Below are 21,330 nucleotides of genomic sequence, written 5' to 3'. Positions count from 1 at the left end.
TACAGATAATATGGTGATATTGTGTCCGTACCAGTTTCCTGTTTCGGTTATGTGGGAGAATATCCTTGTTGGTAGTAAAAACATTCTGAGGGTAATGATGATAATGAGGCATTGTATTTGCAACTTGCTCTCAAATGATTGTGGAGAAAAAAAAATAGCATTGTATGTCTATTTATCTATATCTAGCATCTAGATCTAGATACGTATGCGTGTATGTATCTAATCTATCATCTAGAGAATGATGAATTTAACGCAAACATGGGAAAATGCTGACAACTGGTGAGTCTGGATAGGAGAGAAGGGAGTTCTTTGTGCTCTTCTGGCAGTCTTTCTGTAAGGATGAAATCGAAAAAGCAATGGGGACAACAAGAGCGATGAGTCTGGGGCTGCACCCCATTAGCACAGGACCAGGGCATGGGAGGGGTGGGGGAGGCAGTCAGGAGGAGTTGGAATGTCTTGAGTGACCAAGGAAAGGTGCTGGCAGGAGTCTTATTGGATAATGTTGGAGGAATACTGCCCAATTTCCCTAACTTTATGTTATTTAATCCTCAGAACAGCATGAGGTAGATACCAGGCTCCTCTTCACTTTATAGATGAGGAAATTGGAGCTCAGAAATTGAGCTTCACTTAGCCAGCATTTACTTAGTGCTTACTATGTGTCAAACATTAACGAGGTTACAGGCACACAAAATATTAAGTGTGATTGTCTATGTATGTGTGTGCATTTAGAAAACAGTACTAGAAGGAAATGTACTAAAACAGTAGTATAAGGGAGGTTATATTTGGGGAGGAGAATTGCAGTTGCTTTCATTTTTCTCCTTTGTGTTTTTTAGCTATTTCCAGTTTTCTACAACTAGAAATTCCCTTTGTAATAAGGGGAAAAACAAGTATTACTTCAAAATGGAACTGGAGGATCTTGTGAAATATTCCACATTATGATTTCACTGTGGACTAAATGTTTTCTGATGCAGTTTTATTTTACTAAAGCAGTAGACAAATATGTCTTAATTCAGTTAAGCCTCCTTTCTACACGCTGAGAGAGCTGGTGGGTTTACAACTGGAAAGCTGACATCCACCTGGACCCCATAGCCTGTATTTGTCTATATTTTCTGTGTGGGGGTGTAAGCCCAGGTAGCATGACCTCCTCTATCCCAGACAAAAGTTTTCGAGACCATCATGACACCAGCTTCTTTGTACAGAGACCACATGTGAACATAATTCCCACTAAAGGGGGTGGGTGGTTTGGTAAGAGTACAGCTCTAGTGTCCACAAAGGGGGAAAGTCAGTCCAATGGTGTTACTGTGTTGTAAGGTGGGACACCCGTCAGCTTAGGGTGCCTTCTGACTGATAATTCCTTCTTCCTTTTTACTGCCTTGGCACCCTGAGCTCTGTAGTCCCCCCCAACCCCCTGCCATGCTGCCTGGGCCCTGTTGGCATCCCTGTGTCTGTCTGGCTCACTGAGCTGAGCACCCTGCAAGAACAGACATTCCTCATGCATCAGTGTCTCTCATGGCTCAAGAGCTTGCTTTGAATGGAGCCCACAGTCATCACTGCTGTGTTAAATTGATTTGTGCAAGCAATAGCGTGGAAATGGGTGGAGTAAATTAGGGTGCATCCCTGCCATAGACTTCAGTGCAGGCACCAAAAACCATGCTTTGAAATGATTTATTGACCTGGGAAAGTGATCACAACTTGCTGCTAATTAAAACCAACAACAGAGCAGTGGGTACAATTGAAGCCCATCTTTGTTATTATCATAAATATGCACTGAACAAAAAACAAACTAAAAGAAAATGCACCCAAAAGTGCATAGTGGGCAATTTTGTCTTTGGATAGTGGCAGTGTAGGTAATGTCAGTGTTTGGGACTTTTTCTTTGTATTTTTAAGCTGTTTTAGAAATAAGTTTTGTTATTAGGAAAAATATTTTTAAAGAAATATACATCTGAGGGAAAAAAGAACAAAGGCATGATAAATAGGGTGTCCTTGGTTAGAGATGACGCATCCAGAACATTTTGGATAAATAAGCTCCTTTGAGTTGAGGGCCCTCTCAGACTCCTACATCAGCACAGAATCTCACCCCACCCTCCTGCAAGGGCAGGCATCTTCCTAGTAGACACTTTCCGCCCAACCCCCATCAGCTACAAATACTGTCAGCTTACACAGCAGGTCATTTTTTTTTGCTGACAAGTCCAAGGTGGCAGTCAGAACTCTGACCCATAAAACCAGAAGGCTTAGATGAAGAACAAACAGAAGGGAAACCAACTCTGGTTCCTTTTGCCTGTTACTAATTGCTGCCATAAAGCCGTTAGAATCTACCAATATATGACCCAACTTGAAGAGAAGGGAGATTCAGAAAAATAGTCAGAAAAGAAGGGTAAATGGAAATGATAAGTCCCTCTCCTTTATGGCTATTTTAAGAAGCACATCATGTTATTCATATGGCCCATGCTTAGCCCACTCCCTGAATTGTTTAATTTTAGTGGATATAAAAATTTTTCCTAAGGGATTTCTTAGTTCCACTGCCAACAGTAGTTCCCCATTTCTATTTCTCATTAGGTCTCAATTATTCCATCATTAGTTCTTTGTTCCCCAGGATTCCAAGGGCCCAAATCCTGCAGTGGGAGTGGAGGGGAGGCAGATTCTGGCTACTGATTGGCTCTGGGACTCAGAGTGGAGTCACTGTGGAAATCACTATTTCCAAGATCTTTGGCAGTGGGAGGGTAGGGGGGTGATGGCAGAACAGAAATTCCTCATGCATCAGTGTCTCCCATGGCTCACGAGCTCACTTTGAATGGAGCCCACATTCACCACTACTAGGTTTAATTGGTTTGTGCAAGCAATAGTGGGAAATGGGTGACTTTGTTGACAAATGCTAATGGTCACAAATCTGAAATCTTGCTTGAGTCCAAGCCCTTCTCTGGTATGCTTAGTCCCAGTCTCTGGAATATTTGGTTTTGCTCATTCATCTCCTTTCTACCAGGGAAGTTCATGGAAGAGACTGAAGCCCCAGAAGCCCCAGGCCACCATTACTTTCCCTCTCTATCCCAAGTGGCTGTGACTCCATGCTGTGCCAAGTGTCAGAACCTGGCTGGGAGAGCCAGGCTGCTGGCTCAATGTGCCTGGCAGGTCACTCCTGCTGGTTCTGGGTTGGCCTCCGGTAGTCTGAGTCAGAGTCCAGCAGAGAGTTCATGCTCCCCTGTGGAGGGAGACGTGGAGCTGACCCTCTCCAGCCTGTCCCCGGAGAGGAAGGGGAGCCATTTAACCAGGTGCACGGCCACACGCCTGTGGAACAACTGCCGTAGGTACTTCCGGAACCTCTCACCGGCGAAGGCGTAAATCACTGGGTTGACACAGCAGTGCATGTTGGCGATCACCTCCGTCACTTCCATAGCCAGGTCCAATTGTCTGTTCTGCTCACAAAGATGAGTGAACAAGAATTCTTGGAAAACAGAAATAAGTTCAGTCAAATTGTACGGGGTCCAAAAGAGAAAGAAGATGATCATGATGACAAAAATCAGACGGACAGCTTTGGATTTCTTCTCATTTGGTCGTCTGAGCAGAATCTTTATGATCCCTGTGTAGCAGACAATCATGACCAACAAAGGCAACACCAGCCCAAAGAGGTTCAGTTTCAGAGCCTGAAACAGCTTCCACTGTTGAAAGCTTTCGTAAGGAAAGTGAAGGTTGCAGCTGTGGCGAACGATGTTCCACTGGGTCTTGGAAAAGTACATGAGTGGCGAGGAAGCCAAGATGGCCAGGGCCCAAATGATGATGCTGGTGATGACACCAAAAGTGACGGTCCGTGCCCTCAAGGCAAACACGGCATGGACGATGGCCAGGTACCTGTCAATCGTCAGCAGGATGATGAAAAAGATCTCGCTGTACAAGCCTGTGTAATAAAACCCAGAGAGGATCTTACACATGGCATCACCAAAAATCCAGTCATCCGTCGACTTGTAGTAGATCAGGAAGGGCAGTGTGAACAGGAAGAGCAGGTCAGAAATGGCCAGGTTCAGGAGGTAGATGTTGGTCATGTTTTTGAGCCTCTTGTATTGCACAAGGACCAGGACCACCAGGAGGTTTCCAACCACGCCAATGACAAATACCAAGGAGTACAGAGGGGGCAGCAGTTGGGCCAAAATGGCCCTCTCATTCACCTTGTGGCATGGAGTTGCATCCCCATAGTCAAACTCTGTGATCATGTCATAGTTCTCTGTGGTGTCTGGAGTCTCCATCCCGGCTTCTCCTACAGGTTTAAAAAAAAAAATTGTCTTTACTCTGCTATTAAAGGCAGTGGGCACTGGACAGTAAAGACAAGGGAGTGGGGACATTTCTTCAGCCACTCAATACATGTTTATTGAGTGCCTTCTGTGTACCATGCCTTGGGGAGAAAATGAGTGTTAGAGAAACCTAGGTCCTCTCTGCCTTCTAGGAAACTGCAGTCTAACAGAGAGTGGAAGCAATAAGCAAATGAATGTACAAATCATTGATTCAATCATTTTGGCAAAGTGTTTTGTAAGAGATAAGTTCAGTGGGTGGAAAGCCAGAGGGAGACCTTACCACACTATTCATAACCAACACTTCCTAAGCACCCCCATGGGCTAGGCATTGGACTTAGGGTTAAAGAGCCCTGGAGGGGTCCCATTATTGTTCTCATTTAAGAGGTGATGAAACAGAGGTTCAGAGTGGTTAGGAAACATATTCAAGGACACACCTCTTGTGAGAACAGAGCTGGAGCTCAAACCCAGGTGTGCATCACTCTTATGCCCAGCCCTGACACCACTACGCTTTCCTGTCACTGTCACTGAGCGGTGACTTTGCACTGTGGACTCTGTAAAAGAAAAAAGGACTCTGAGAAAGAAAATGGTCCTGGCTCAGAGTAATATACAAACAGATCTTCATGGCTTTTGGTCTAAAAAGATTCTCAGCCAAGAGTGACCTAGTACCCTTGAGGCACTTGGAAATGTGTGGGCATTTGTTGCTGTTGTCACCAAAACTGGGGGACGCTACTGTCATTTGGTAGGCAGGGCCAAGGATGTCCTACAATGCAGAGATCATTCTACCCCAAACACCAGTGGTGTTGCCATAGTGAAATCCTAGTAGGTCAATCCCATTATTTTGGAGATGAGGAAACTGAGGGCACCAGAGTGGGCTGAGCCTGACCCACATTGCACAGCGCTTAGGTGGGACTAGGTCTAAGGTCACTCTGCAGACCTTCTGAAAGGAGAGGAAAGTGCAGGCAGAGAGGAGGGAGATAACGTGGTCAGAAAAAGAGAAAACTGGGCGTCAGGGGAGGAAGAGTTCAGAATGATCTGGAGCTATGAGGTGATGTTACACAGCGACTAGCTGAATTCTGCTGAGATAAGCTCTTAGATATTTTTACCCAGGGATGCCTTAAAGCAAACAAAAATGAAACAAAAAAGAATCACTCCGTAGGTTGCCTTTGTAGGACTTCTCCCAGTCCCTGCTTTTTCGGCACACTTTTTGAATCCTGTCCAATTGCTTATTAAAGATGCCTCCCCAAATGAAGTATCGGCTTTGGTGTAACCTACGAGCTTTGTGACCTTGGATAAATTATTTTACCTCTCTGAGCTTCATTCCTCATCTGTAATGTGGGAAAGCAACTCTTATCTTGTAGGGCTGCTGTGAAGTAATGTATGAGAAAAGTGCCACCATCATCCCCACCACCACCACCTGGCAAGGGCCAGGCCAGGGCACTTTTCTTGGGGACCTTCCCTGAGAGACCTCCTTCCCTGCAGGAGCCCTTCCCTGAGGCCTGTCACCACCAGTGCGTGCCAGGCACCAATGTCCAGGATGTCCCTGGCTGGCTGGTATACCCTGTCCCCCACCCCCCCTGCCAAATCTCTTTGTAGTTAATCTAGAAAGTGATTTTTCTTGGTAACGGTGGACAATGATGGTCCCTTCCATGTGAATGACATTTGAAATTGTCAATCTATTGCCACCAATCTAAATTGATTTGACTCAAATACCGATCAGTAAAGTAAGTGGCACCTACTTTATAATTTCTATCTTAAACCTGCGTCTCTGGTGTTCTTCCTTCTACTCTCCTTAAGGAATGTTTCCTGCTTACACAATTCACATTTTTTCAATAGCCATTGTAAAGGAGATGAAGGCACATGGAGGGTATAGGTCACCCTGACTGGAAGGGGAGATACTCTATTAGGGTGGGAAGTGAGGAGCTTTAATTTTTCATCAAACCCATCCCCTGGCCCACTCCTCCATCTCCAGAGAGATCCAATCAGCCTTCTTTCTGGAGAGAGTCAGGCTAGCGGTCACTAACAAAGCTGTGTTGGCACTTTCTAATTTCTGTGACCACAGCTATTGCTGATGAGGGCAGACAGTTCAGTTTGGTAGTCAGCACTTTTCCGTGGGCGGGCAGATTAACAGTGGACATAAGCAAACAGCTTGGAAAGCATGAAGAGCAGCTAGTGTGAGGCTGACCCCATGAGTTCAGTTTCTGGGAAGGTTTGGCAAAGTTGAAGGCAAGTGGGGTCAACATTGTCAGGTGGCATTTTAAACCGAGTCACCTCCGTACTCCCCTTACCTCCAACCCATTTGTTATTTCCCCAACTTGTTAAGCACCAGGCAACCACTCCAAGGCATGCTGTTCCTAAAGGGAGGTGATCTGGGGTGCGGCCCCACAAGAGAAAGCAAAGGACCGTGTTGCCATCTAACCTGCTAGCCCTGCTGTATTCTATTGCAGAAGTCTGCCTCAAGGCCACTGCACAGTGGTCAGCTATAGCCCTGGATCCTGGACCCTCCACTGCCAGTGTCCTCCAGCCTGGGAGTTGGTGAAGTCTCTGAGCAGATATAGAGCAATCGGTGATGGTGAAAGACACCCAGGCCGATGGTGTGCTGGCTGGCTTGTACTGGTTCATAAATGCCAATCGCGGGCATCTCTTCCCCACTCCACATTCAGCATGTTGGTAGCTTGAAACTGACCACAGTGGGAGCATTTATACCGTGAAAATCAACAAATGTTATAAAGCAGGGATCTTTTCTTCAAAAGAGTCAGTTGTTGAACATTTACAAGCACATCACTGCCCAGGCCCCACATTCTGAACAGTCCAGCCAGCACTGTCCCACTGCTCGGTGCGGGAACTAAAGGATCAGTGAGTGGCACATAGCCTGGTGGTAGGCTATGCAAACTTCTGGGAGTTTCCATCTCTTCTTTGAAATCTGGGACCCACCAAGATCACCTATGAAGTAGATACCTGTAAGGAGCCACCGTGCCCCTCTATCTTCAGAACAAAATCCTGACCTGTGTCTTTGTTAGTAGAGCAGAACAGATGCCCCCCAAAATCACCTAGCCAGCTCCTTGCCTTTGGGTGAGTGAAAGCCTACTTCCTCCAAAGACAGCAGTGCCGATTTTGAGGATCCTTGGTTCTAGTCTTCTTAAGAGATAGGTTCAGTATCAAATCATCCTTGCATCTGCCAAGATTTTTCTAACTAATATTTCCCTCTTGCTTTAATTTCTTCATACACCATGTTTGGTTTTCCTTTACATGGAGGGATTTGGCAAGTAATTTTTTTTTTTCTTTAGACAGACTCTTGCTCTGTCGCCAGGCTGGAATGCAGTGGCATAGTCTCAGCTCGCTGCAATCTCCACCTCCCGGATTCAACTCTTGACCTCGTGATCCTCCCGCCTCGGCCTCCAAAGTGCTGGGATTACAGGCGTGAGCCACTGCGCCTGCCCAAGCAATTTCTTGTTGGATAGGTTTCCACAGAAAACACCTTTTGTCCCTTAGTACTGACTGACTTTCTTAATCAGTAACCAACAGCCAATCCTTCAAGTAAGCTTCCTTTTTAGCAAAAAAAGCCTATATTTCATCTGAGCACCCAGCTTTATAAATCCATCATTCTCAATATTGCTACAGTATTAATTGCCTTGGAGATGCATCCATGGGCTACTTAGACATTTGCCCGGCCCTCAAAGAACTCCCCTCACCTTTGAGGAGCCCCTAGCTGCATGCATGTCTTTGAACAAGACTGCCCTCCACAGTAACAGATAAGACAGGAAAACAAGTGCCACTTACTCTGGTTCCAAGGGACTTTGTCCGTGAAGTCTTTGTTTCTGGGGCTTTCCGAGTTTTTATGAATTCAAGGTCCTGACTGAGTAGGAAGTGCTCAGGTTCCTGTGTGATGATGGAGAATTGACTCCAGTTTCACAGTCTTTCAAAATGACAAGAAGGGGGACAAAGTTCTTCTTTTTGTGTGGTTGGGTGCTCATGAATGGCCACAACGCCCACCAGTGGCCACTTCCTGGAGGCCAAGTTAACTGCGAGGATTTTCTCTGCTCACTCTGAGGCTCTTGAGTCTTGGCCCTGGGAGCTCAGCCTTAAGGGAATTGGGGGCAGGTGAAACTGAGTTGGGTGAGGTGGGTGGCAGTGAGATGTTCCCAGAATGTTTGGAGCAATTGAAGTGTGGGATGCGTATATGTGGGATGGGGGCAGGGCATAGAGCTCTTGCAGTCAGCGGCAGACTTTTTTTTTCTTCTTCCTTAAAGATTGTGAATGGAAGGATTTAAACTGCAATCCTGAGTCCTGTTCCTCAAAACCAACTGACATGGGTGTACACAGAGGCAGCAGCTTCTCTTTGACACCCCATACCCCTCAGCCTCTGGGAGCTCACTGTCCCTCTGCTCTGTGTTCCCCACGTCCCTCCCCACCAAACCTCAGAGAGTGGTTTTGCCTCAGGAACCTCCAGCATGGAGGGAATATAGGTCTGTTGGTTATGTTTTGATCTTCCCTTTCTGATGCCCCATTCCTGCTTTATGCGATGGTCAAACATGGGCCAAGTTCAAATCCCAGCTCTCCACCTGTGACATGGGCAGATCACTCATCTTTCTAAGTCTCAGTTCCTACTCTGCTAAATGGGAGTACTAAATGCTTACCTCAGAGGAGAAGCATGAGGTCACCTTGTACTTGAAAAATGTCAGAGTGCCTGGAACAGTGAAAAATGTCTGACAAATGATGAGTACTGTGACTCTTCTCACAACTGCCAATACCTACTCTGCCACTGCCCTTGTGTCTTCTGTAATGTGGGGACACCCCTAACCTTCCTCACTGCATTGCTACGAAGCACTGTTTCAGAAACCATCAGTGTGAATGTGCTTTGAAAAGATCACTTGTCCCTTCATGGTTCAGTTTCTTTATCCGTAAAATGAAGAATTCAGACAAGATGGCCTAAGGTTGATGTCTGATCATCACTCAGCTTCACCCCGAAGACGTAAATGGGGGTCTGCATGGGCCTGGCTATTTGCAGCACTTTGCTGGTGGATCAGTTTCCAAAAAGAACAGAGGCTTGTGAGGCCTTCCTTGTCCTTGATCCTGTCTAAAGTGAGGGACATGGTCAGTACCTCATCCTCAACCAGCCTTCTAGCACTGCTGTAGGTTTCATGCCACAGAAGGGATGTACCAGGCAAATCTGCTTGTTCATTGAACAAATATTTATTCAGTACTCACAATGTGCCAGACATTGTATTGGGTGCTTGGGATATCGTGGTGAAGAAAGAGGCTGGATCCATTCTTTGAGAGCTTATAGCTTAGGAAGGATCACAAACAATTAACCAAGTTACCACAATGAGGAACAGCTTTTGTAGTGGCCTGGGAAATACCCTGGGCTAAGGAAGGGTGCATCAAGGGTGAGAAGGGGTGAGGAAGTCCTTTAGAGCAGTGGTTCTCAAAGTGAGGTCCCTGGACCAGCAGCATCCACATTCCCTGGGATGTTGCTAACCATGCAAATTCTGGGGTCCCATGCCGGACATACTGACTCAGAAATCCTGGGGATGAGGCCGAGCAATCCAGGTTTTGACAAAGACTGCCATATGATTCTGATGCATGCTTAAATTTAGGTGGCATGGATCCAGCTTAAATTTGGGGGACATGGATCTAGATTTTCTCAATGCTTTTGGCTCAAAGTCTCATGTGATCTTTCTTCAGAAGATTAGGCTGGACTAGCTGTGAGCTAGGAAGACTTCTTTCTCTCTTTAGCTCAAGGCCTAAACGAGAGGCTGCTCAGTTGCCTGCTCTGTCTCCCCTCCCACACCCTCACCTAGATCTCCTATGGCCTTGCAAACCCCTTAGTGCACACGCCCATCTCACCACAGCAGATGTGTACAATGTGGGGAGCACAGAGAGACAAGGGAGAAACCAGGAAAGAGGGATGATCTTGCCCTGTCCATTTCTCTTAAAATCCCTTTGACTCCTCTCCTTAAAAACTAGTGTTCTCTCAAGGTTGCCATATTGTCCTTGATCCACATCAATGTTCCTCTTCCTTGGAGAGAAGTGGGAGATGTGGGCAGCTTCCTTTGCCCCAGAGAGGTTGCAGTGGAAGCCCAGCACTAGACCAAACCCTGTCCTGGGACAGCCTTCCACCCCAGCCTTGGCACCAATGCTCGGGGAAGAGATGCAGGGGACCCTGCCAGTGGTGGCTGTGGATGATTCTTTATTTTCATTTTTTATTATTTATTTATTTATTATATTTTAAGTTCTAGGGTACATGTGCACAACGTGCAGGTTTGTTACATATGTATACATGTGCCATGTTGTTGTGCTGCACCCATTAACTCGTCATTTACATTAGGTATATCTCCTAATCCTATCCCTCCCCCCGGCCCCACCCCACAACAGGCACTGGTGTGTGATGTTCCCCTTCCTGTGTCCAAATGTTCTCATTGTTCAATTCCCACCTATGAGTGAGAACATGTGGTGTTTGGTTTTCTGTTCTTATGATAGGTTGCTGAGAATGATAGTTTCCAGGGCATCCATGTCCCTAAAAAGGACATGAACTCATCCTTTTTTATGGCTGCATAGTATTCCATGGTGTATATGTGCCACATTTTCTTAATTCTGTCTGTCATTGATGGACATTTGGGTTGGTTCCAAGTCTTTGCTATTGTGAATAGTGCCGCAATAAACATATGTGTGCATGTGTCTTTATAGCAGCAAGATTTATAATCCTTTGGGTATGTACCCAGTAATGGGATGGCTGGGTCAAATGGTACTTCTAGTTCTAGATCCTTGAGGAATCGCCACAGTCTTCCACAATGGTTGAACTAGTTTACAGCCCCACCAACAGTGTAAAAGTGTTCCTATTTCTCCACATCCACTCCAGCACCTGTTGTTTCCTGGCTTTTTAATGATCGTCATTCTAACTGGTGTGAGATGGTATCTCATTGTGGTTTTGATGTGCATTTCTCTGATGGCGAATGATGATGAGCATTTTTTCATGTGTCTGGTGGCTGCATAAATGTCTTCTTTTGAGAAGTGTCTGCTCATATCCTTTGCCCACTTTTTGATGGGGTTGTTTGTTTTTTTCTTGTAAATTTGTTTGAGTTCTTTGTAGGTTCTGGATATTAGCCCTTTGTCAGATGAGTAGATTGCAAAAATATTCTCCCATTCTGTAGGTTGCCTGTTCACTCTGATGGTAGTTTCTTTTGCTGTGCAAAAGCTCTTCAGTTTAATTAGATCCTATTTGTCAATTTTGGCTTTTGTTGCCATTGCTTTTGGTGTTTTAGACATGAAGTCCCTGCCCATGCCTATGTCCTGAATGATATTGCCTAGGTTTTCTTCTAGGGTTTTTATGGTTTTAGGTCTAAGATTTAAGTCTCTAATCCATCTCGAATTAATTTTTGTATAAGGTGTAAGGAAGGGATTCAGTTTCCGCTTTCTACATATGGCTAGCCAGTTTCCCCAGAACCATTTATTAAATAGGGAATCCTTTCCCCATTTCTTGTTTTTGTCAGGTTTGTCAAAGACCAGATGGTTGTAGATGTGTGGTATTATTTCTGAGGGCTCTGTTCTGTTCCATTGGTCTATATCTCTGTTTTGGTACCAGTACCATGCTGTTTTGGTTACCATAGCCTTGTAGCATAGTTTGAAGTCAGGTAGCGTGACGCCTCCAGCTTTGTTCTTTTGACTTAGGATTGTCTTGGCAATGCGGGCTCTTTAAAGTTCATATGGAACCAAAAAAGAGTTTTAATTCTGTGAAAGTCATTGAGTAGGCGTAATGGGGATAATTATTGAATCTATAAATTACCTTGGCGTGTATGGCCATTTTCATGATATTGATTCTTCCTATCCATAGGCATGGTATGTTCTTCCATTTGTTTGTATCTATTTATTTGAGCACTGGTTTGTAGTTCTTCCTTTTTAGTTATACTTTAAGTTCCTGAGGGTATGTGGATAACATGCGGGTTTGATTGCAGCAATATGTATGCCTGTGCCGTAATTGGTGTGCTGCACCCATCAACTCATCAGCACCCAATCAACTCGTCATTAAGATGATGGGTCGGTCGAACGCCAACCGGTGATGTCGCCATATGCATAAAATTCATTTGGTGGTAGTGATGTTTTATAGGGGTCGGTCAGGTGATGTCTCGTCATTTAGTTCCTGTAGGTGAGAACGTAGTACGTTGTTTCTGTTCTTGATGGTTTGAGAAGTGATGATAGACAAATCATGATTAAAACTGCAAGAACAATTCATCATATATCTTTTTGTAATTATGGTATGATTCGTTCGTTGATTATTCAGATTAGGATTTGGATTTGGGTTGATTCCAGAGTCTTTATGATTGATTGAATGATTGCATAATAAATAAATTATTTATATTATTATTATATTCCTAAACTCTACCCAAATATTTGGATGGCTGGAGTCATATGGTACTTCTAGTTCTAGATCATGAGTTATCATAGTTCTTCTTGAAGAGAGTCCTTCACATCACCTTAAGTTGGATTCCTAGGTGTGTATTGTATTCTCTTTGAAGTATTGTGAATGATTCATTCATATGATTTGGTGCTCTGTTTGTCTATTTATTGATATATAAGAATGCTTGTGATTTTTACAATGATTTTATTTAAGGCTTTTACTGCGTTATCAGCTTAGGGAGATTTTTAGAGCTGAGATGATGGGTTTCTAAAATATACCCAGTCATGTCATCTGCAAACAAGGACAATTTGGCTTCCTCTTTTCTAATTGGACCCCGCTATTTCTTTCTCTTGCCTGATTATGCTGTACAGACACAACACTATGTTGAATAGGAGTGAGTGAGAGAGGGCATCCTTGCCAATCTTGTGTGCCAGTTTTCAGGGGAATGCTTCCAGTGTTTGCCATTCGAACCTTCAAACGATATGGCTGTGGAGTTTTGTATAAATAGTTCTTATTATTTTGAGAGACTACCTTCCATCAATACTACCCCGAATTTGAGAGTTTTAGCATAAAGCGGTATTGAATTTTGTCAAAGACCTTTTCTGCATCTATTGAAATAATCATGTAGTTTTTGTCCTTGATTCTATTTTATATGATGGATTACGTTTTATTGATTTGCATATGTTGAACCAGCCGCCCATCCCAAGGGATGAAGCCACTTGATCATGGTGGATGGCTGACTTTTATTCATGCTGCTGGATTCAGTTTTGCCAGTATTTTATTGAATTTTTGCATCGATGTTCATCAAGGGGTATTGGTCTAAAATTCTCTTTTTATTGTTTTTTTGTGTCTCTGCCAGGCTTTGGTATCACAATGATGTTGGCCTCATAAAATGAGTCATGGAGGATTCCCTCTTTTTCTATTGATTGGAATAGTTTCAGAAGGAATGGTACCAGCTCCTCCTTGTACCTCTAGTAGAATTCGGCAGTGAATCCATCTGGTCCTGGACTTTTTGTAGTTGTTAGGCTATTAATTAGTGCCTCAATTTCAGAGTCTGTTATTGGTCTATTCAGGGATTCAACTTCTTCTTGGTTTAGTCTTGGGAGAGTGTATGTGTCCAGGAATTTATCCATTTCTTCTAGGTTTTCTAGTTTATTTGCATAGAGGTGTTTATAGTATTCTCTGTTGGTAGTTTGTATTTCTGTTGGATTGGTGGTGATATCCCCTTTATCATTTTTTATTGTATCTATTTGATTATTCTCTCTTTTCTTCTTTATTAATCTTGCCAGTGGTCTATCAGTTTTGTTGATCTTTTCAAAAAACCAGGATTCATTCATTGATTTTTTGAAGGGTTTTTTTGTGTCTCTGTCTCCTTCAGTTCTGCTCTGATCTTCGTTATTTCTTGCCTTCTGCTAGCTTTTGAATGTGTTTGCTCTTGCTACTCTAGTTCTTTTAATTGTGATGTTAGGGTGTCAGTTTTAGATCTTTCCTGCTTTCTCTTGTGGGCATTTAGTGCTATAAATTTCCCTCTGCACACTGCTTTAAATGTGTCCCAGAGATTCTGGTATGTTGTATCTTTGTTCTCATTGGTTTCAAAGAACATCTTTCTTTCTGCCTTCATTTCGTTATGTACCCAGTAGTCATTCAGGAGCAGGTTGTTCAGTTTCCATGTAGTTGAGTGGTCTTGAGTGATTTTCTTAATCCTGAGTTCTAGTTTGATTGCACTGTGGTCTGAGAGACAGTTTGTTATAATTTCTGTTCTTTTACACTTACTGAGAAGTGCTTTACTTCCAACTATATGGTCCATTTTGGAATAAGTGTGATGTGGTGCTGAGAAGAATGTATATTCTGTTGATTTGGGGTGGAGAGTTCTGTAGATGTCTATTAGGTCTGCTTGGTGCAGAGTTGAGTTCAATTCTTGGATATCCTTGTAAACTTTCTGTCTCATTGATCTGTCTAATGTTGACAGTGGGGTGTTAAAGTCTCCCATTATTACTGTGTGGGAGTCTGAGTCTCTTTCTAAGTGTCTAAGGACTTGCTTTATGAATTTGGGTGCTCTTGTATTGGGTGCATATATATTTAGGATAGTTAGCTCTTCTTGTTGAATTGATCCCTTTACCATTATGTAATGACTTTCTTTGTCTCTTTTGATCTTTGTTGGTTTAAAGTCTGTTTTATCAGAGACTAGGATTGCAACCCCTGCTTTTTTTGTTTTCCATTTGCTTGGTAGATCTTCTTCCATCCCTTTATTTTGAGCTTATGTGTGTCTCTGCATGTGAGATGGGTCTCCTGAACACAGCACACTGATGGATCTTGACTCTTTATCCAATTTGCCAGTCTGTGTCTTTTAATTGGAGCATTTAGCCCATTTACATTTAAGGTTAGTATTGTTATGTGTGAACTTGATCCTGTCATTATGATGTTAGCTGTTTATTTTGCTTGTTAGTTGATGCAGTTTCTTCCTAGCATCAATAGTCTTTACATTTTGGCATGTTTTTGCTGTGGCTGGTACCAGTTGTTCCTTTCCACGTTTAGTGCTTCCTACAGGCGCTCTTGTAGGGCAGGCCTGGTGGCGACAAAATCTCTTAGCATTTGCTTGTCTGTAAAGGATTTTATTTGTCCTTCACTTATGAAACTTAGTTTGTCTGGATATGAAATTCTGGGTTGAAAATTCTTTTCTTTAAGAATGTTGAATATTGGCCCCCACTCTCATCTGGCTTCTAGAGTTTCTGCTGAAAGATCCACTGTTAGTATGATGGGCTTCCCTTTGTGGGTAACCCTACTTTTCTCTCTGGCTGCCCTTAACATCTTTTCCTTCATTTCAACTTTGGTGAATCTGATAATTATGTGTCTTGGAGTTGCTCTTCTTGAGAAGTATCTTTGTGATGTTCTCTGTATTTCCTGAATTTGAATGTTGGCCTGCCTTGCTAGGTTGGGGAAGTTCTCCTGGATGATATCCTTCAGAGTGTTTTCCAACTTGGTTCCATTCTCTCTATCACTTCAGGTACACAATCAGACATAGATTTGGTCTTTTCACAGAGTCCCATATTTCTTGGAGGCTTTGTTCATTTCTTTTTACTCTTTTTTCTCTAAACTTCTCTTCTCACTCATTTCATTCATTTGATCTTCAATCACTGATACCCTTTCTTCCAGTTGATCAAGTCAGTTACTGAAGCCTGTGCATTTTTCACGTAGTTCTCGTGGGATGACTCTCTCTTTAACACCTGCAGAGCCCATGGACCCTGGCTGTCATCAGGTTCAACCTCATATTCAACTGCTGGGCCTTGTCTTCTCACCACACACTCTCTCCAAATCAGCGATGGTGGGGAACTGAGAAGCCAGAAGCCATTGTGGAAGAACTCCAAGAAAAAAAATTTCCAGGTTATCACATCTACAGGCTGAGCAAGATTTGAGGCTGGGAAGAGGTGGATCCCAGAATTAGAAGAAGGTAGGTGAAACCAGTGTTTCTTCTGCTGTGTTAGAGTCACATGTGAAGCTTGAAGGACAATTGACTCCTAGGCCCACCCCCAGATATTCTGATGTGCTTGGTCTAGGGTGCAGCCTGGGCATTGGAATTTTAATAGGTAAAAAAATCTGAGAAGTAGAATCCCTGGCCTAAAGCAATGGTTCTTAAGTTTGAATATCCATCAGAATGTACAGAGGGCTTGTTAAAACAGATTTCTGGACTTGTCTCTGGAGATTACGGTCAGTAAGTCTGCAATGGGGCCTGAGAATTTGCTGCTTTTTTTCTTTTTTTAAATTTATTTATTATTATACTTTAAGTTGTAGGGTACATGTGCATAGCGTCGCGGGTTTATTACATAAATAGCACGCGTGCCATGTTGGTGTGCTGCACCCATCAACTCGTCATTTATCCAGGTTATAACTCCCAATGCAATCCCTCCCCCCTCCCCTCCCCGTGGGCCCGGTGTGTGATGTTCCCTTTACCTGAGTCAAGTGATCTCATTGTTCAGTTCCCACCTATGGTAGGAACCTTAGGGTGTTAGTTTTCTGTTCTTGATAGTCTTGCTCTGTCCTCCAGGCTGGAGTGTAGTAGCATGATCATGGCTCACTGCAGCCTCAACCTTCTGGGCTCAAGTGATCCTCCCACTTCAGTCTCCTGAGTAGCTGGGACCACAGGTGCATGCCACCACACCTGGCTAATTAAAATATATATGTGTGTGTGTGTGTGTGTGTGTGTATATATATATATATATATAGTAGAAATGGGTGTCTTGTCATGTTGCCTAGGTTGGCCTCAAAGTGACCCTCTTGCCCCAGCCTCCCAAAGTGCTGAGATTACATGTGTGACCTGTGATCCCACCATGCCTGACCTAGATTTGCATTTCTAGTAAGTTTTGAGAATCACTGGTCTACAGGAATTCTCTGAAATGTAATTTGTTTATATTTTTAAGTACACAAAATATAAGGTGAAGAGTTAAGTTTGCCTACCCCTGGCCCCTTATTTCCCCTATTTCTCTTCCCAAAAGGAACAACAGTATCAGATTCTCATGTCACTTTGAACATAGAACACACACACACACACACACACTTTTTTTTACACAGGTGAGTGAATACAATACACATTGTCTTCCATTGCTTTTGTCACTGAACCTCATACCCAGGAGATTCTTCTCCACCAGCAAGCACATGGGAATAAGCATTTAGGCAGTGACTGTAGCCTCTCGATGTGGTGGAAACAGAGAAGTATCAATAAGGTGCACACCTGAAGATTCTAACCTTGAGTTTGTCTAAGGCTCTGATTCCTTAATTTGATACCCCCTCCTGTGTCAGCCCCATGACTTGGCCTGCTGGTTCCTTCTCACGTATTTGCCTTTCATGACCTGCACATGTCATCCATGGCATCCAGTTTTGACCAAGACCTGTTTCTGGTTCTCCTTTCCTGACGCAAATTCAACATTCCAGAAATCTTATGCTCTGATTTAACCAAGACAGGGCAGGGCCCAGGCATCTCAACTGCATGGACCCTGGTGGTCACTGACGCAAACCTTTTAGGTTCAGTGGCTACATGAATAAGTTAATTTGGTGGTGCCGTGATCACAGAGATGTCCCTGTTGCCTAATTCTGGGGCACACTGTCTGCATGACAAAAGAGGTTGCTTCTGATCCCAGGCTATTTCCAGAACACCAAAGTCGGATTGGTTAGTGTCTCACAGATGGGCAAAAGTGGTTTTGGGAGACGTAAGAGGGTCTTAGGCAGTAGCACCGCAGGTCCCTCAGCATCACCTCATTTCCCCCACCCTGGCCCCTGTACCCCACTCCTCCTGTCTTGTCTTTCCCCAGCCTCTCTTTCCACCTCCCCTCCTCACTCCATACTTCTATCAAGGTGGTCATTTTTCCTCCTGCATCTCCGCCCTTTTTGCCTGCCGGGCCTCTGGCCTCTCCCAGGCACTCTCTCACCTCCCATTCTACAAACTCCAACATGACAAACCAAGGGGAAAGGGGCCCAGAGTTCTTCGCCCCCTCTGTCCCTTCTCTCTGTCCTGCTCATCCCCACTGTGCTTCATCATGTCCTCCCCAAAGCGAAAGAGGGCATTGGGCACATCTGTGTGAGATCCCTCACCATGGATCATCCAAGAGGCCACCTCTTCCCTGAAGACTTCCCATCCTCCATGGCAGGAAGTCATCAAAGAAAGACTGATGTCACACCTTTGAGGTTTTTAAGCTTCTTCGGGGGAGTAGGGGGAGATCTGTGTTGAAACCTCATTGTATAAATTGGGTACTTTTGACAGCAAATAACAAAGCAATGGACTCAAACTAGCTTAAAAAAGAAAAAGAAAAGAAATCATTATTTTCTCACAAATCTAGATATTAGCTCTGGTTTGAAATTACTCTTTAACATTCTCTTGTCATAATTCTTGATGATTTCACTATTCACATGTTTCTATTTGTCTTTACATCCTAACATACAGCCTCAGAACTCAGGGGCTTGAAATCACAGTGACATTTTTTCCCATGATTCTGTGAGTTAGATGAGTGGTCCAAGGTGCTCTCACTCCCACATCTGGGGTTGGGGCCAGCAGTCAACTGTCAATTCACCTTTATGTGGCTGCTCATCCTCCAATTGGCTAGATAGACATGACATCTCATGTCTATCTCAGGCCAGTTACAAGAGTACAAAATAAAAGCTGTAAAGCATTTTAAAGTATAACCTCAGAAATCACATGATGCTGCTTTTGCAAGTAAGTCACAAAGCCAAGCTGTATTCAAGGAGTCAGGAAATAGAAACTACTTTTTTGGAAGAGCTACAAAGTCACATTGTAAAAGGCTGTGCGTACTAGGCTTGGGGGAGCTTGAGTCCATATTTTACCTTCTACCACAATGCACAAATTTCCTCTAGTTCCAAAGCCAAGTAGTCCCTTGAACTTCATCCCTCTAATAGTCTTGTCTTCCCCACACCTTGGTCACCCATGCCCATGATCATAGCTCCTGAATCTTACTATCACTAATATCTGTAGCTCTTCATACTCCCTGCTGCCAGCATCCAGCCTCTACCACCACCTCCTACATTTACTACTCATTGACTCCAACACCTCAACTCTAACAGTTCTTTGACCCCAGTGGGACCTCCAATCCATTGATATTTTAATTTTCCACTGACCTTCAGTCTCCTCATGCCCTCACTTCCCATCATCTTAAAAACCCATGACCCATCATTACAGTCTCTCCCTTAAGCACACCCTCAATTCCTTTGCATTTTTCTGATCTTATCATGCCCACTTGGCAAAATTCTGGTCCTGGTTAGATCCAGCTCCCCACTTGCATCTGTGAAGTTGAATACAGCCAGAGAAAATCACACAACCACAGTGACTAGGGTGACTCTAAATGATGATAGCTGTATCCAAAGCATCCTTAAATGCCCATCAACTGCATTCCCCTCTTTTAGACATTATTTCACACCTTTTGCCTTTTCCTTAAACCTCCAACACCACCTGTTATCCTCATTCTTAGCTGATGATCTTGTTTCCTATTTCACTGAGAAAATGAAAGCCATCAGAAGAAACTTTCTACAAGCCCCCACCTCCCACCTCCCCTGCTACCTGTCACTTTTTTCCTGGACATATCTCCTCTGCTTCCCACCTGTTACATGACTGGATTCTCCATGTTCCTGTCTAAACCCATCCCTTCCACTTGTGCAGGATCCCAACCTCTCTCACTCACTCAAGGACATTACTCTAGTGATTTTCTCTTATCTTGTCAGTTTTTCCTGCTCTATTGCATTATTCCTATCTGAGTTATTTAATTTAGAAGCTTCATCTGGGACCCAGATTCCTCCCATCTTTCTGCTGTGACATGTTCAGACCAGTTCTGCTCAGGGATATGGCTGCTGGTGTCACACCGAGGTATGAGGACATCTAACAGAGAAAAGGGCTGCTTCTCCTTTTTGCCAATTTATAGAAATAAGGAGCCCTGATGTTCTGTGAGAAAACAGCCACTTGTGAGGCAGATCCTCTGGGGAGACCAGGAGACAGCCCCTCCACCTTTCCTCCCTGGGCAAGCAGAGGGTAATATATGCTGCAGGGCAATGTGGATGATACAGGGAAGCCCCTTCCTTCAGGTCTTCTGGCACAGGGAAGTGCTTAGCAGAAAGCAGACACTGGGGGGCAGGATTTGAGAGTGTATGAATGAACCAAGAGCACAGTATCCCCTCCCAATGTCCCTCCCTGTCCCCAAACACACAAGTTTCTGGGGTGGTTCCTGCTGGCAGAGAGCCCGAGAGCATGGCCATTGAACCTGAAAAGGCTGGTGGCAAGGGCTGACAACTAAAACCTGGTAGGTCTGTAATCTAAGTACTCGCAAGAATGGGGCAGTGGCTCATTGTGGTTTGAACCTGGAAGGTGATTAGGCAGGAATGAAGAGCTAATAATGATTCTTTGTACTCCAAACCTAAGCTGCAGACAGTCACAGGTATGTTCCTGTCACTTCTTACATCCAGTCTGAGTGCTCATGCTGGTATTTGTTCCCTTACACCTCATCCATCACACACCTATTAAGCATGTGTTCTCTCTGTCAAGCATGGAGTGGTTAAGAGTCCTAAAAGTTGAATTAGGTCGGGCCTGGAGGTAGTGTTATGCAAGGTGAGGTATGTGAACCAGCAGCAACTGCGTCACCTGGGAGCTTGTTGGAAATGAAGGTTTTCAGGCCCCATTGAAGGTTAGACCCAGGAATCTGTGTTTTAACAAGTCCTCCAGGTGCTTCTTGTTTATGCTAGAGTTTGAGAATCAGTACTGGACCCTGGTGTTCAAAGTGATGGCAAGACCTGAGAGCTTACCAAAAATGCAGACTCTCAGGCCCCACCACAGGCTTACTGGGTGGCAGTCTGCATTTTTATCAGATTCCCAAGAGATTTGTTTGCACACGACAGTGTGAGACACCCTGTCTAGAGGATCACGGTCTAGTGGGATAGAAGTCTGTGTGGGGTTCAAGAGAGACACAAAGGAAGTTAGCTGGCATCGAAAACACTTTGCAGAGATGTTTACCCTGGGGCTAGAGAAATGAGTTGGAGTCTGCCAGAGGACCAAGAGGGCCAGAGATGAATGAACAGTGCCACAGAACAACCCAGCACATCCCAGCACATTTCAGCTTGTAGATGTTCAGTAACCGTTTTTTGGTTGGTTATGGGCTGTAGGGAGCAGGC

The 21,330-nt window shown here is 44.1% G+C and overlaps 2 protein-coding genes across 6 annotated transcripts in view; one reads left to right on the top strand and one right to left on the bottom strand.

Annotated features, from left to right (window-relative positions):
• Positions 1 to 21,330, top strand: part of CCR3 (C-C motif chemokine receptor 3) — a 91,351-nt gene that overhangs the window by 24,952 nt on the left and 45,069 nt on the right. For all 5 annotated transcript variants that reach the window (XR_004182176.1, XM_017955501.3, XM_021934483.2 and 2 more), the window contains exon 2: positions 15,903 to 16,120. The gene's annotated coding sequence lies outside the window, so the exon portion shown is untranslated. The remainder of the gene's footprint in view (positions 1 to 15,902; positions 16,121 to 21,330) is intronic.
• Positions 1,650 to 8,382, bottom strand: CCR1 (C-C motif chemokine receptor 1). Its single transcript, XM_003894540.5, has 2 exons — positions 8,058 to 8,382; positions 1,650 to 4,246 (listed from the first exon to the last, which is right to left on the bottom strand). Exon 2 carries the CDS (start codon positions 4,233 to 4,235, stop codon positions 3,168 to 3,170), a length of 1,068 nt encoding a protein of 355 aa, XP_003894589.1. The 5' UTR covers positions 4,236 to 4,246; positions 8,058 to 8,382; the 3' UTR covers positions 1,650 to 3,167.

This window comes from Papio anubis, chromosome 2 (genome assembly GCF_008728515.1).
Source record: "Papio anubis isolate 15944 chromosome 2, Panubis1.0, whole genome shotgun sequence".
Taxonomy (NCBI): domain Eukaryota; kingdom Metazoa; phylum Chordata; class Mammalia; order Primates; family Cercopithecidae; genus Papio; species Papio anubis.
This window is presented reverse-complemented; position numbering and strand designations above follow the sequence as displayed.

What these genes read in the sequence shown, in the direction of transcription:
- CCR1 (XM_003894540.5), bottom strand. Translation starts at nt 4,235, where the DNA reads ATGGAGACTCCAGACACCACAGAGAACTATGACATGATCACAGAGTTT.